Source organism: Sesamum indicum, linkage group LG11, assembly GCF_026168435.1.
Source record: "Sesamum indicum cultivar Baizhima isolate 11 linkage group LG11, ASM2616843v1, whole genome shotgun sequence".
Classification (NCBI taxonomy): Eukaryota; Viridiplantae; Streptophyta; class Magnoliopsida; order Lamiales; family Pedaliaceae; genus Sesamum; species Sesamum indicum.
The window spans coordinates 12,918,554-12,934,716 of NC_142667.1; the positions used below are offsets into that span (position 1 = coordinate 12,918,554).

Consider the following 16,163-nt stretch of genomic DNA (forward strand, 5'->3'; position numbering starts at 1 on the left):
CCCTGAGTTTTGCTATCGCTTAATAAACAAGTCATTCTATTAGTTAAAATTCACCGAATTTGTTGATATTAATATAAAAATTGAAAAAAATTTATTTATTTACCTTATATTAACTTATTACTGATTTATTGTAGGTTAAATAAATCTTTTTATGATCAAATGACCCTCATTCGTCTTCACACATTAATATATGTATGGAGGTATATCTTCATCGTTATTACGGTAGTTTAGTTTGAAAAAAATAGTTTGAGTTACAATAAATTAGTAATAAATCAATCGGAGGTAATTATCAAATTTCATTCAATTTTTCTGTTAATATTAACAAATTTATTGAATTTTGACTAACGGAAGGACTTATTTGTTTGGCGGAAGCAAACCTCAGGGGTGCTAGATGTAATTTTTCAAATCACAAAGACCTACGTGTAAGTACATAAAATCTCAGAGGGTGAAAGTGTAATTATTCCAAATATATATTGTACAAAGTTTTAATTTTTAATTTATTGACAATTAAGCATTAAAAAGTCATTAATAGCTTATGCACGTGGAGTTGTAAGACAATGATAAACTTTAATATATAAAAATAAATTAATTATAAATTTGAATAAAATTAAAATAGTAATAAAATTAGGTATACGGATACAGCGTGCCACGCTGTCTAGTAATTCATAACCAAAAGGAAACTATTCAACTCTTAGAATTGCTTTTTGTCCGCGACACATCATCCAAACGCAGCCTAATGCCAGAGGGCAAAAATGAACATTTCGACCCGACTGTAAACAGAAACATCAGTTGGAATCAATTTTCCCTCTTTCTCCTTTCTCCAGGTGAGTAAAAATAATGATCAATCAGTTGATAAGGCCGAAAATAAAGGTTTAAAGATATAAGTCTTCCGAATTGAACTTCAACATTCTTCTGCCTCTCTCACATTCTTCCTCTCTCTCATCAGAGTCTTCAGCGGATAACTCACAAATTTACGGCACTAATACGACACAGCTACCGTGTATATACGCCGTATATGAATCAGTCGACGCACTTTTGTTGAACAATTGAGGGAGAATCTACGAGAACTGCCAGGAGAAAGTTTTAAGTGACAATGCAGGTGAGTTTGATTTTTACCTTTGAATTTTACTTCTCAGGTTATTGAGTTCAAAGTATACGTAAACTTTCTTTTGATGATTTTGAGCAGACGAGAACAGTTGAAGTGAAGCGAGTATCAGATCTGGCGACGGAGAGAGAAGTCCATGAGTTCTTTTCTTTTTCCGGTGAAATTGAACACATTGAGATCCGCAGGTGAGCTTGTTGTTTTCTACTCTTCTGTTTTTGGATATAAGTTAAACAAAGTATTATCAATAAGTTTGATAAATTTTTGAATTTGTGTGTATTTGTTGGTGGTTCCAGAGAGCCAGGGCAGTGCAAGACCGCGTTTGTTACATTTAAAGATCCGAGGGCGCTCGAAATCGCCTTGTTACTATCAGTAATTTGCTCGACTATTGCTTTTGTTTTCCATTTAATTGTGCTCGAGTGAATCAAAATACATAAATAAATTGTTACTTCACCGAATAAAAGAGAAAAGTTAACCTAGATTCTTTGTCGAGCTGTGTAGCAGCTGTAATTAACAACACCACATGTTTTACTGAAAATAATATTCAAAAAGAGCAAGTTAAGACTGTTAAAAGGTTTTTGTTGGCGTGGTTCCAACATAAAGAGACATTTATAACCTGATCAATATTGTTGCATTGTAACTGATGATGTTACTCTAAATATAGAGATGCTATAAAATTTTATTGTGCACCTTGAAGTTTCAGTTTACAAGAATGTGCCATTTTTCCTTTGGTTGGTGTCTAGCAAAATTCCTAGCACACCTATTCATTCGTTAATCTTTTATTTTGTGGGTGGAATAGACAGCAATTAAATAAGTTCCATAGTTGGAGAACTGTAATACTGGATTAAGAATCAAGTATAGATGACCATTGGTCAAACCGGTATATTTTTCAGACAAAGTTACTGGAATTTGTTAAGTTTTCCAGTATCTCTGTTTATGTGATATGGCTTTTTTCAGTTCTTTATTCTAGTTTTTCCCTGACTATCTTGTTCACTAGTTTTCCTTCTGAAGATTTCCTGGCAACTGCTGAGTGATGGCATTCCTGTGTTGTTTGAAATTGTTGTAACATGATAAAGTTGATGTCTCAGAGTAAAGGTTCATTATATTCTGGATTTGAAAATTTCCGCTGTTGGTGTCTTGCAGGGTGCAACCATAGTGGACCAGATTGTTAGCATAACACCAGCAGAAAACTATGTACCACAACCTGAGATTCGGGTAATAATGCTGTATGCATTTTCGTCGTGTTCTTATTACATGTAATTTTCATGTTCATGTTAAGAAGTAAGGATGAGTTACTAACTTACTATTGTGTCCAGGAAGTAAGAATTGTTGACAATGCTGTAAGCATGTCTCAGGAGAACACTTGCCCAGCTGCTGAGGTAATAGCATAGGCTAAATATTAACTAAAATTCAGTAGATATCAAGTTTTATTTTGTGTGAAAAATTGGGTCAAGGCTAGTTGTATAGGTGCTTCTTTGTGGTATATGAACAATGCAAAGAGGCAACCACAAAAATAACTTTCTAAATGTATGTTTTCTTCGAAACATTCATGTCTGATGAATGTAAGATGAAATTTATTAAGTTTCAAATTTTCTGTTTGTTCATTTAATTAGAATTTAATTGTTTCTCCGCCAACAGGGAAAAATGAGTCCAAATAATGGGAGAGTGTATGTCAGTAAAGCCCAGGATGTTGTGTCAAGCATGCTTGCAAAAGGTTCCGCTATTGGACAAGATGCTATGAATAAGGCTAAAGCATTTGATGAGAAGCATAAGTTGAGGGCCAGTGCATCTGCAAGAGTGACTTCCTTTGACAGGAGAGTTGGGCTGACCGAAAAGCTTACAGTTGGAATTTCAGTTGTAAATGAGAAAGTGAAATCTGTGGATCAAAAATTTCAAGTGTCGGATAAAACTATGTCAGCTCTTATGGCTGCAGAAAGGAAAATAAATGATACTGGATCAGCTGTTAAATCTAGCAGGTACGCCCAGTATATGTGATGTGTTATTGTGGTGTTTTTACGCTGAAATTATGGAAGAATGGATTGACACCTGGAGAGCACTTCATACCACCTAAACACATGATAAACATTTTATATGGTACTTTGACAAGGTGTTTTAGTTTTTACGTCGGTTCAATATTTATAGAATACCATTGCACCAACACATGTAGCAGACATGTTCTGGTTGGAAGAATTTGGAATACCATTTACGTTTCAGTAGCTAATGAAATGACCTATATGCAGTCAAGCTCTTGTTTACTGATTGATTGTGAAAACTAGGAAGGAGTTGAATGATATCTGCTTGTGAACAGCTTGTTTGGTTATTCCTATAATTGGATGAAGACCCTGTTTTCCACTGTTGATATTTAGAGTAGTCTAAATGTTGATCTATATCAGGTATGTGACAGCTGGAACAGCTTGGTTGAATGGTGCTTTCAACAAAGTGGCAAAAGTTGGGCAGGTAGCTGGTACAAAAACTAGAGAGAAATGGAATTTGGCACTGTCCAATTTGACGGCTAAGGTAACCTCTTTATGTTGATCTTCATGAAGTTTGCTGGGGCAATATTTGTAAGGGATCAGAGAAGCGAAACGGAGAGCTGGGGTAATTAAGTGAAAGCCTTAGTTGGGCTTTGTTCTACTGTCTGAATATCGTCTGTTTCTGGTCCAACTTGATAAATAACTACGTTTCCATTTACCCCAACTCTTTAATTGTAGTGCTTACTATAAATGCTTTAACTATTTGAGCTGGTTTCCTTGCTTAGGAATGTTGTTTAAGTGTTTCTAAAATAAAGCAAAATATATATGGAGAAGTTCATTATTTTCTTTTGCAAATGGTTTATAACCCAGAGAACACAATTTCATCAAACTTGCCTTGCCCTTCCTCCTAATTTAATCTCTGAGCCTGAATGTACCGTAACATTAATGACTCAAAGTTTATATAAGTACTGCTATTATATTTAATTTCATGGAGCTCAGCTATGCCTCTATTGCCAATTGCTTTTGTTCCATTTGGTTTCCCAAAAAACACCACTTTTACTTTTGTTGCACTATAACATTAACCTTCGTCTGGTGATGTTTAGGCTTAGATAGAAATCTTCTGCATGCTGATTGTAAATTTAGTTATCAAGTGCCTTTACTTATGCTGAGTGTCTTATTCATTTTCATAATTTCACATCATACTTTTCTATGTATTGCAGGATCCTCCTATTGCAGCCTGAACCATGGATTTGGAGTTGTAGAATGCTTGGCTGTTTTTGGATGGTTTGTTTTGGCATTGTTTTAGTTTAGAGATATCCTACCTGCAGTCTGGAGCTTCATCCTTGTAAGAATAGAACAAACTTGCTCTTGCTCCATTCATCATCTGCAGATTGATGTGAGTCAATGGATCTTTCTACACTTCGTTGTGCAATTCATTTTCATTGTTTAAGTTTGTTGTTCAACATTGTGTGTGATCCTCATATCTATAACTTCTCAGCATCAATGTAGACATTGCATTAATTAAATCCTATTGCCATTGCATTAGTCCAACCCATGATTACGTGTTAAAAGGACTGGCAAATTTTATCATCCTCTTCAATTCCCCCTCGATTCATCTTTGTAGTGTGCACCTTCCCTCACTTGTCACGACGCGGATAGGAAAAGTGTTATAGCTTTTATTTCTTTTCAAATAAAACCATTGTTTAGTTAACCACTTCTTATAAGGCACAGATGAAGTTTCAATCCCCAACTATCTACACATTTTCTTTTGTTCTGTCTTATTCAGAACTGAATGTGGTCCTAAATCATTTGTCAATTTGCTGATCTTTCCTGCCAGAAGTTGTGACCTGTCTGATATCGTATTTAACTAGTATGTCACATGAGGCTGCCTTCTATCTCGGAATCTTTGTTTATATGATTTTTTGATTTGCCTGTGAATGAAGCCAAAACCTAGGAGCTGGCCTTGACTTTTACGTACAGAAATGAAGAATTATCTTGGGGAATACATTTTGGACTTGCACGTTATAACTTACATGCATGTGGGGTTACAAATATTTTATTGCTGGGAAGGGGGATCAGTGGCGATTCATCTAATGAACCTTAACGTGTCCGTCAACTCGGCAAGTAAAATTCCTGTTCAAACTTTTCTCGTAGAATTTATATTGAATTTGATATAGATTACGTATAAGCAATTTCTTTATAGCTGGTGGTTTCTTGACCAAAGTCTAAGCCTGTCAATCAAGTACCAAGTATGGTATAGTCACCGTAAGGACATTGTTTTTGCGAGTAACAAGAGAATTGTCCTCGATTGATATTGATCACAACCACCACCTAATAATAAAGTTCTTATCCTCTCCCTTCCAATTATATGATTGAAGACGACCTGAATTAATACGTTAAAGAGAAAATGAGTCCGTCATTTATCCAATTTCATATTAATCTCTGCAAAATGCTAACTTAATGTGTTGGAAAATTTTAATCCTAATCAGATTTGATTGAATTCGAATAAATTATATAGTAAATATAATATATTTATCGTGTAATTGGTTTATAATTTGAAAAAAAAATTAATTACATAATAAGTATATTGTATTTGATTTGTGATTAATTTAATTTGATAAAATTTGTTTTAGTTAAAAATTTTCCGTCTATTACCAAAATCAAATACAGTTCCATGTACGCTTCCCCCCACCCCCCTCCCTTTCTTTTCTTGGGTGCATATAAATCTGCAAAAAGTAGAGTCCATGTCCATGCTGGTGGTAGTGGTTGTACATGTCCATCAACCATCTCCGAGATGGGCCTTTCTGTACAAATATATGGGCCTCTTCTATAAATCGTCTGATCATAAATCAGTGCTGAGTGTCAACTGCCAACTTCTAACCCACACAGCTGACTTGTCATCTTTTTATTGGATGAGACACGCACACAACCTTAAAAAGTAAAACAACTAAAGTCTATGTGATAATATGGTCAGCAGTCAAAAATAATTTCGCTTAGAGCAGACGGCAGAATAAGATTGGGTGGACCCCACTGCCTGACGCCCTTTCCAAATTGTACTATTTATTTAATTCCATAGCAGGCATATAAGATTGGAGTTTTCGTATAATTCTTTAAAAAATAGTGGTTGAAAATTAAGCAGACCAGACTAATTAAAAATAATAAAAAAACCATTCTTATAAGTGAAATATTTTTCTCGAACATTTTGAAAAAGAAGAAAACAATTTTCATTTTGAAATGACAGAAAAATTATACGAGGAATGAAGTGATGGTTGATTATTGTGGGTTGTGGAGTTTAAGAATGGTGATTACATCATGTATTTCCTCGCTTATGTTCCTTCTTTAGTAGAATCATAAAAATAGTACATAATTCAGAAATACGTTCAAAATACTCAAGAAATGCATACCATAATGATCATATAAATAGAGTTGGAGAAGCAAAATTGAATAAGCAACAGCCAACACAACATTAATTCTTTTGATATTTCCAACCTATTGTTGCTTCTCTACTATTCTATTATTATTATTATTATTATTATTATTTTACCTCAAATTGGTTAAGGATCACAAATGGGGTAACCAAATTGGCACCAACTTGTTTAATTCATATCTAAATTGTCGACGATGATTTTAAAATTATATTTTGATTTTATAAATTCAACTGAATTTGGAATGAGTTTTGGATCTTGTCCAAAATATAGCAATGTTCCCTACGACGCCATCAAACTAACTACTTGATAAATCACATTCTTATACATTTATTTTATTATTATTATAAACACATTCATTATATTTTATATGTTTTTATATACTAAGTACTATCTTATTTGTACACCAGACTATTAATGAAACCCTACAGATTTGTAAGCTCAAATATATACATTGAAAAATACGGTATTAGAAAATTTTCGTAAAATCCTATGCAAAGTACAAAATGAGCTCTGAGAGTAAATTTTTCATCATACTGAAGTGTGTCAATAACATGCTTTCTATCCCATTGAGCCTCCAAAAAAGGGAAGTGGTTGATTGGTACTTGTGGGACAATCAAAATCTCAGTGAACCTATTTTAATTTTTATGTATTTAATTTAAATGAATTCTAATTTTTTTAAAAATTTATAGAAATAAAAAATATTGTTATTGTAATTCGACTATTTTTCTTTTTTTTTTTGACAATTTATTTATGTTAATATGGGATGGTTGGTCCAAGAATTAGAGAGCAATCGTGCGGTCACAAAAAGAAGTACTAAATTGCAGTGGAATATCCAACACATGATATTCGATCCGTCGAGACCAACTAAAAACGTTGAAGCGGAGAAAAATCCAACTAATTAGTTAAAGTTAAAAGAAACATAAATAATGCAAGAAATCCCACTTGGCGATATGGGAGCTTACCACGTGTCAGCCGTGGGACCGACAGGGAGGCAAGTCCGAGACGTCGTGGCCGCAGACAAGTCGGAGTCGGTCCCTCCGACCCACCTCCGTCGCGCGTCCAATTCCTACAAAAATCTGAGGGCATTTTCGTCCGACGAAGTGAGAGGAGTTTGCGAAGATGCCCTCGAGCTCCTTGAAGTTGTCCCTTCAACTCCCATAATTTGCTTCCTGCATCTTTGGGTTTTCTTGGGGTATATTCTCTCTTCTCTTCTTCATTTCTCTCTTTCTGTAATTGTGAACTATACCCAACAAATCACACACATATGTGTATAGCTTATATATATGTATAGAGAGAGAGACGTACAGAGAGACAACCGGTGCTGAATTTGCAACCCCTTTTTCATCTTGAGCTTAGCCATTGATTATTCTCAATTGATGGAGCTCCGGTGATAAATCCCAGGTGAATCTTTTGCATTCAATTGAAGGGGTTTTTTCTGTATCTATGTTTGTTTGTTTGTTTCTCTTTGGGTTGTACAAGATTCAATCTTTTTGTTTTATTTTTCTGTGTCAAACGTTGAGCAACCATTTTCTGGTGAGGTGAGGTGGGTTGAGGTTGGGGTTGGAGAGAGAGACCGTCTGATTCTGTTACTTCAATGTCAAAATTCGATGGGATTCAATTCAACTTAGGTTGGTTAACAATTGAGATCTTTTCCTTTTGTTTTCCCTTCTCTGAATTTTGAGGACTGATTTGATACTGAAGATTCAATTGGATAGCATCCAACGCCAACCCCCTTCCTCTGTTCTCTTTTTTTCATGTATTATAATTGTATTTAATCAATTAAATTTGGTGTTTCCTTTTTGAGTAAGTTCTTTCTTGACATACTGAGGCACACTATATTTGTTGCTTACCTCATGAACCCCCGAGACTGTAAATGAGTAAATGCATACACTGTTAAATCTTGTGAGGTATTACCCTTGTGAAAAAACCATGAGAGAGAGGGGGGAAAGAAACTTCTCTTCTGATTTTTGGATGGCAGACTGTTGCTTATTGGACAAAGCTGCACTTGCTGACTTAAAGCTTAATTTGCAGAGCCTACTTGTTCTTCAAGATATTTGGAAGACCATGGTGCTGTTTGGTGGCTCTTGAAACCAATTTGCCTTGTTTATGTTTGTGGTGAAAATGGAGAATGGTGCTGTTTGATTCACAAGCTTTATTCATTATAGCTCTTCGTCAATGTTCTGATCTGAATTAGTTTTCCATCAAGACCCAGAAGGATCCCTATTTACACTAGTTTGTAAATAATTATTTACTCTGAGGATCGAGTTATATTAGCAGCAGATCTGAGTAACACCCTGTTTTATTAATATATTAAATGGAGGATTTAGTTTTGCCTCCATGCCAGAAGCAGACGATACAAACTCCTCGCAGATGCACACCTCAGAGTAAGGATCTGTGGTTGGCTGTTGAGGAGGGGTCTGTTGGTGATGTTGACTTAGCTTTGTCGTTCCTCAAAAAGAAGGGAGGAAATATTAATGCAAGGACTCCGTTTGGCCTCACACCCCTGCATATTGCAACTTGGAGGAACCACGCACCTATTGTAAGAAGGCTCCTTGATGCTGGTGCGGACCCTAATGCTAGGGTACACTCTGCCCTCTGATCTTTTTGATCATCTAATCTGTTCAATACTTAATTACCGAGTTGTTACTTTGATGACCGATAAGGAGTTCTTGTTCATGACCTCAGTCCCAACAGGTCTTGTTTCTTTATCCTTTAGGTAATGTAATTGATCCTTGTTTTTGTTTTTATCATCTCAATTAGAACCATAGAATGAGGATATGTGAGTTGTGTCCATATAGATTGGAGATTGGCTTTTCCTAAAGTGGAGGGCATCACCAAACAATAAAGGAAGTGGTGTATTGTTTTCTTTTATGTTAAGAGGCAAATGTTGAATTGACTTGTCATAGATTATGCTTTAATGGATCATCTGTACTCTTATATAACTGGAGAACATCAAGTGTACGTCTTTGGTCTGCCGAAATATCTCTAACTAGCTTTTGTTAAATCTCTCCAATTCACTTTATTTCAATTCTCTCACATTATTTTTTTGTTTCTCCATCCAATTACATGTTTCTTCTTCTCTAATTTTATATGCTTGTTTTTATTTCCAATACTTCTATTACTTAATTCATTTTTTTTCTCAATATATATATATATATATATATGTTATTTAAAGAGATAAAAGAAATATCTAAAACTATATAAGTTTTATTTACATAACCGGAATAAATTATGTACAGTACCCTTGCCAGCAGTTACCAATTAAATATATATGGGAGGGACTTTTCCATGTGAAACATGCCCATCTTGGTAGTGTAGGAGGTGATACAGATCTTAAGCTTTAGTGATATTTGAAATTTTTCTCCAGGTCTGTTAATGCAGAAATGGTTTGTCACTGTTTTGAAAATCAGTTCACCCTTTTTCAGGATGGGGAATCAGGATGGAGTAGCCTTCATAGAGCTCTGCATTTTGGACATCTGGCTGTTGCTTGTGTCCTTCTCCAGTTTGATGCCTCATTAACATTGGAGGACTCAAAATCCCGAACACCGGTCGATCTCCTATCTGGTCCTGTACTGCAGACTGTCGGGAAGGACAACAATTCAAGTATGTTCTTATGTTATGAAATGTGAAGTTCTTGGTTTGTTTTGGGCATCATTAAGGATGATATATATTGTTTCTTTCTTATCTTTCTTTTGTCCAGTATCTACTGAGGTCTTTAGTTGGGGCAGTGGTGTTAATTATCAACTTGGTACTGGAAATGCACACATCCAGAAGTTACCATGCAAAGTTGATTCACTTCATGGTTCTTTCATCAAATTGATTTCTGCTGCAAAGTTCCATAGTGTCGCAGTTAGTGCACGTGGAGAAGTCTACACCTGGGGATTCGGGAGGGGCGGCCGTCTTGGGCATCCTGACTTTGATATACACAGGTAGTGAGTCAGATTTCACATTTTCCACCCATGACAAATGAAGATGAAAAAACTATGTTAAAATTTTACCTGGTTGCTGTTTACATCCTTTTTTGGAGTTGCCGTAAGATTACATCAATGATTCTTCGCTTTATCAATGATTGTGCTTTGGCTGTTATCTAATCAACAAAATCTGTCATTAAGAATGTCGGGGTATGTAGCACCTGTGTAACTATTGTATTTCTATTAGTATTGGCTGTTCTATAGAGGACGCATTGTTCTATAATTCATGTTCTATTTATTCCTCTTGTTCAATTGCACCTCTGTTACAGATAAAGATGCACGGTTAGATCATTTACCATTTCATCTGTTTGATGAAGTACATTATATGAATCTAGGACATTGCAAATGCCTATCTTCTTCTTTTGGAGTAGCGCTTGTTTTCATGGAAGTTGTATGAATTAACCTTTTGTCACGTTGTAGTGGTCAAGCTGCAGTCATCACTCCTCGTCAAGTGACTTCAGGTTTAGGTGCACGTCGTGTTAAGGCTATTGCTGCAGCTAAGCATCACACTGTTGTTGCAACAGAGAGTGGAGAAGTATTTACATGGGGTTCTAATAGAGGTAAATAATATGAAATGCATTGGTTTGGATTTCTACTATAGCCTCTGGGGGTGCAAAAAAATAGTCATGTTTTCCATTTCAATTGGAGTAAATTGACTACAAAAATTTGTGATGAAAATTCCTATAGTTAGTTTCGCATGATGGTTATCTTGAAAGTATAAGCACCATGAAGTATCTAAACAGCATAATGATGTTTAGCAATTATTATTGTCTCCTTTCATGGTTTTAACTGAACACATTCTTTCAATGATGTGCTGCAGAGGGGCAACTTGGCTATACTTCTGTTGACACGCAACCCACCCCTCGTAGAGTTAGTTCCTTGAAGGCTAGAATAGTAGTTGTTGCTGCAGCGAACAAACACACTGCAGTAGTTTCGGAGGCTGGAGAAGTTTATACATGGGGTTGCAATAAAGAGGGCCAGCTTGGTTATGGAACCTCTAACTCAGCTTCAAATTACACTCCTAGGGTGGTGGAATACTTGAAGGGAAAATCTTTTACTGCAGTTTCTGCAGCAAAGTGTCACACTATTGTTTTAGGATCTGATGGAGAGGTATGGAAGAATCTTCAATGTTTCATTGGAATTTGGTAATGTACATATTTATAGCAGATGGGTTTCGATGAGGTGTCCATAATCTGTGATGTTGGCAGGTGTTCACTTGGGGTCATCGACTTGTTACTCCTAGGCGTGTGGTGATTGCTAGAAATATAAGAAAAGTGGGAAATACTGTGCTGAAGTTCCACCGCAAAGAACGCCTTAATGTGATTTCTATAGCTGCTGGAATGACACATAGCATAGCTCTTACAGATGATGGTGCATTGTTTTACTGGGCATCTTCAGATCCTGATCTTCGATGCCATCAGGTTTTGCTTTATTTTGTGAAATTCTTCATATGATTTTGTTGGATCTTCTCCATGATCAAGTCACATACTATATTTTCCTGTAGTTATATTCGCTATGTGGAGGAAGTATAGTAAGCATTTCTGCTGGGAAGTACTGGACTGCTGCAGTTACTGCAACTGGTGATATTTATATGTGGGATGGTAAGAAGGGAAAAGATGATCCACCTACTCCGATTAGGTTGCATGGGGTGAAGAAGGCAACTTCAGTATCAGTTGGAGAGACACATCTTCTGATTGTCAGTTCACTCTATCATCCATGCTATCTTCCTAGTATTGCTGAGAATAGTCAGAACCTCAAGGCCCAGGATGAATTAGATGAATTGCGTGAAGGTTTCATGTTTGATGACGTTGAGTCTGAGGATGTCCATAATATGCAGAACGATGAAATAGGCAACCCCTCACTGCCGGGTGGTAGAAACTTCTCTGGGAAAAGAACTGTACCAAGCTTAAAGAGTCTTTGCGAGAAAACAGCTGCAGAGCATTTGGTGGAGCCACGAAATGTCATACAACTGCTGGAAATTGCAGATGCACTAGGAGCAGATGATCTCAAGAAACATTGCCAGGTATGTTTGGCAGCCCCATCATGTTGTTGCTTGCTTGATCTTATCATAGTGGCTACACAATGAGGCAATAAAATAGATTTTGAAACTTCTGTTAGAGATTTTGCTTTGTATGTTCTACAGTGCATTGTGTTCAACTCTAGTACTTTAATTCCTTATCCTTTCTACCTCAAGGAAGCACTTATTGATGTGCTGTTTTTTCTGCTTTTGCCATCTTGGTTGCTACTGAAGTAAAAGATTGCTCATGCTGCAGTCAGAGTCATACCATAATTTAGTCCTTGTGTCATAATTGATACTGTTAAGTGCATTATCTTGCATTTTCCATATCCATTATGGTATTGCGTCGTCTAGTGAAGATCCTGTTGCTGACTGTTCCAATTTTATTACAAGTGAAACACTGGTGTTTGCTTGTCACCTTTTTGGCTATGCTGTTTGCTAACTGGATGTGTAATGATAAATGCATGCAGCATCTCTAGATTGCAAAAATTGCTTGTGTTTGCAATTAAAAAGTCGACGGCGTTCTTTGTCGATGCAAGGGAACTATATATGGTTGACTGAATTACATTTATTTCATATGATTGGTGTGTCTGTTTTATTTTCTTGGTACTTTGTTCCTTAATCCAGGTTTATTAGTCCTATACTAAAGATTCCCAACACATGCTGCAGGAGATTGCAATCCGTAACCTAGATTACGTTCTTACAGTGTCAGCCCATGCTTTTGCTGGCACTTCATTGGATATTTTGGTAGATCTTGAGAAACTGTTAGACTTGAAGTCATCAGAACCATGGAGTTACCGTAGGCTTCCTACACCCACTGCTACCTTTCCAGCCATTATCAATAGCGAGGAAGAGGATGGTGATACTGAATTACTTAGAATGCGTGATGATGGAACAAAGACGCCAACTTCCAGAAAAGAGGGAGTTCAGAGATTAGATGGCTTTCTGCAATCTGGTGATGCTGCAATGGAAGGCGCCGACAAAAAAATAAGGGCTTTGAGGAAAAAGTTACAGCAGATTGAGCTACTTGAGGAAAAACAATCTAAGGGCCATCTTCTCGATGACCAGCAGATTGCAAAACTTCAGAAGAGGTCAGTATTGGAAAGTTCACTTGCTGAGCTTGGTGCACCAATTGAAACTGTGCAGACCAAATCATCTGCTTCTGTGGATGAGAAATGGAGTAAGAAAGCGTTATCTAGAAAGCAAAGAAGAAAGAGCAAACAGAAGGATGCAGAAAACAAAGAGGAGTGTAGTGATTTTGCAATTGGAGATGAACCAGACATTATGAAGGGTTTCGTGGATGCTGAAGTTACTGAAGACACCAATAAGGTTGGTAGAAAAAACATCGTTTCCTATTTAACTTGGATAGCAGAAAGCTTAGAAGTTAACAATGTCTCATCTTATGTGGTACTAAATACTAATGGCTGATATAGTTTTTTTAGCTGACTTTTCCTTGGTGTCAGATACACAGCTTGAATTACGGAATTGGATAAAAGCTCTGTGTTAAGAAATGTTTGTTGCAATGCGCTGTTTATAAGTGAGAATTTTTTATGAGGTTTTGATATGGTGTTATTAGTTGCAATCATCTAGGTTTCTATTCTTGTTTTTAATTGCTAATTCACTTGTATAGGATGCTTTAACAGCCTTTTAGATGGGATAACATGCTGCGGTTTAGCTTTAGCTATATATTGTTTTGTGCAAACACAATGATTCTAGCTCTGCCTAGATAGTACTTCTATCAAGCTCTTTGCTTGGTAACAGAATATATTGAATCAATTCTCCGGTACTAAGTCATTCTTCTTGTATCATGGTAGATATAAATCATTGATACTATTTGTTGTCATATTGTTATTGATCTACAGGGGAAGGCTCCGGAGTTTGAAAGTTCTATGGCTATCCAAGAGACCATAGTTTCTCCGTACAACAAGAAAGCAATTGCGGACATTCCCCAAAATAAGATTGCTACACCTACAACATCCAAGAAAAAGAATAGGAAAGGCGGGCTCTCTATGTTTCTTAGTGGTGCCCTTGACGATGTTCCAAAAACCACTGCTCCACCTCTGGTGGTGGCCAAAAGTGAGGGTCCTGCTTGGGGTGGTGCTAACATTTCTCGGGGGTTGACCTCACTTCGTGATATACAGGATGAGCAGAGCAAAACCAAGTGTACTAAGACTACAAGAAAAAAAGAATTGGAAGATTTTTCTGAAGGCGCTATTGGTGGGAAACTCCCGTTGAGTTCGTTTTTACATTCCTCTCCAATACCTATGGTCCCCTCTAGGAAGGGGCAGGTGTCTGATGGAGATCGAAACACGCCTTCTTGGGCATCATCTGGAACTCCACCTTCCCTTTCCCGTCCTTCTCTCAGGGACATCCAATTGCAACAGGTTTGCTTCGTTTGTCTCTCCATCTTTTATCTGTCCATGTCAATGTCTATGTTTATGCACATGGAACATACCGTTTGTGATATTGCGCGATGTTGGTTTTTCTTTTCTATTCCCTAAATATAGATTTCATATTGCGAACAAAGTTGGATGGTAATTACATTATGATGTCCCCTGTTTTTTGTTAGTTGCTACTGATGCTACTATTCTGTTTATAGTATAGATATTAGCTCGTCCCGTTTTCAGATAAAAAGCAAGTACCAAAACGTTTTATCCTTTGGACTGACAGTAACTATTAGTACGGCAAAAACCAGAAAGAAAGATCCTTCCCCCTTCCATAGTGGAGAAAACATGAATGATGAGTATGTAGACACCATGGACTTCCTTACTGCATGATTTTCCTTTGCTCTACATCTTTTAACCAACTCTTATTTAGTAATAATGCACAAGCTGTGATTCCTTCCAGGGAAAACAACAACAGGGTATTTCTCACAGCCCAAAAACTAGGACTACTGGATTCTCTGTGACGACGACGGGTCAGGGATCACCATCAGAGTCTGCTGGCATGAACCGCTGGTTTAAACCAGAAACCGATACTCCCTCATCAATCCGTTCAATTCAGATCGAGGAGAAGGCCATCAAGGACCTAAAGCGCTTTTACAGCAGCGTTAGAATTGTGAAGAACCAGTCATAGGACAGGAGAAGTTGTAGTATCTTCTTGCAGTTCTTTTTTTAACTTCTTAGGTAACATTCTCTGTAAATCGACCCTGTACAGCGGATCGACGTCTTTACTTTTCTATGCTAGTAGTCTACTCCAGTTTTCTTATTGCGATGAAGGCCAAGCCTAACTTGAAGCATCAACAGCGGCACGATATGGTTGGCTCTGTGCCCTTCTTTTCGATGCTGAACTTGTAGGAAGAATGCCTGTAATGTATATTTATATGTCAGCTTGGCTATGGACATTATGCAGGAAGCAGATAGGCCTAAAATACTAGCCAATAACATGCATGGAACTATCAATAAAATCTTTATTTTTTCTTTTTAGATTGTGAATGAACATAATATCATTTACCTATGCTTGCTGCTTTTCTAGTGGTATAATAGATCAACAACATAGCAGAAGAATTTTATCACCTATGTATAATTTAATTATTCAATTAATTTATTTTCATTCTATCTATACAAACAAACATGCCTCAGCAGCAGACAACAGGTGTTTGGTTAAAGGGGTGTTTATAATAATTTATTTTTGTGGCGGGAATAAGTTCTCAAAGTGTTGGAAGTTAAGTGG

General features: G+C 36.7%; 2 protein-coding genes across 3 annotated transcripts; both read left to right on the plus strand.

Moving 5' to 3' along the window:
• Positions 1-697: 697 nt before the first annotated feature.
• On the plus strand, positions 698-4,538 carry LOC105173940 (binding partner of ACD11 1). Of its 2 annotated transcripts, XM_020697557.2 has the most exons (9): positions 698-824; positions 947-1,099; positions 1,187-1,290; positions 1,399-1,474; positions 2,246-2,317; positions 2,419-2,481; positions 2,741-3,078; positions 3,496-3,619; positions 4,296-4,538. In XM_020697557.2, the coding sequence occupies exons 2-9, from the start codon at positions 1,094-1,096 to the stop codon at positions 4,314-4,316; spliced, it is 804 nt and encodes a 267-aa protein (XP_020553216.1). In that variant the 5' UTR covers positions 698-824; positions 947-1,093; the 3' UTR covers positions 4,317-4,538. The 2 variants fall into 2 exon arrangements, with proteins under 2 accessions (XP_020553216.1, XP_011094166.1); XM_011095864.3 differs by lacking the exon at positions 698-824 and having other exon boundaries at positions 856-1,099.
• Positions 4,539-7,571: 3,033 nt separating this feature from the next.
• On the plus strand, positions 7,572-15,916 carry LOC105173941 (ankyrin repeat family protein / regulator of chromosome condensation (RCC1) family protein). Its single transcript, XM_011095865.3, has 11 exons — positions 7,572-7,904; positions 8,535-9,084; positions 9,929-10,106; positions 10,204-10,432; positions 10,895-11,034; positions 11,295-11,584; positions 11,683-11,895; positions 11,979-12,497; positions 13,161-13,820; positions 14,354-14,875; positions 15,339-15,916. The coding sequence occupies exons 2-11, from the start codon at positions 8,818-8,820 to the stop codon at positions 15,564-15,566; spliced, it is 3,246 nt and encodes a 1,081-aa protein (XP_011094167.1). The 5' UTR covers positions 7,572-7,904; positions 8,535-8,817; the 3' UTR covers positions 15,567-15,916.
• The last annotated feature ends 247 nt before the right edge of the window (positions 15,917-16,163 follow it).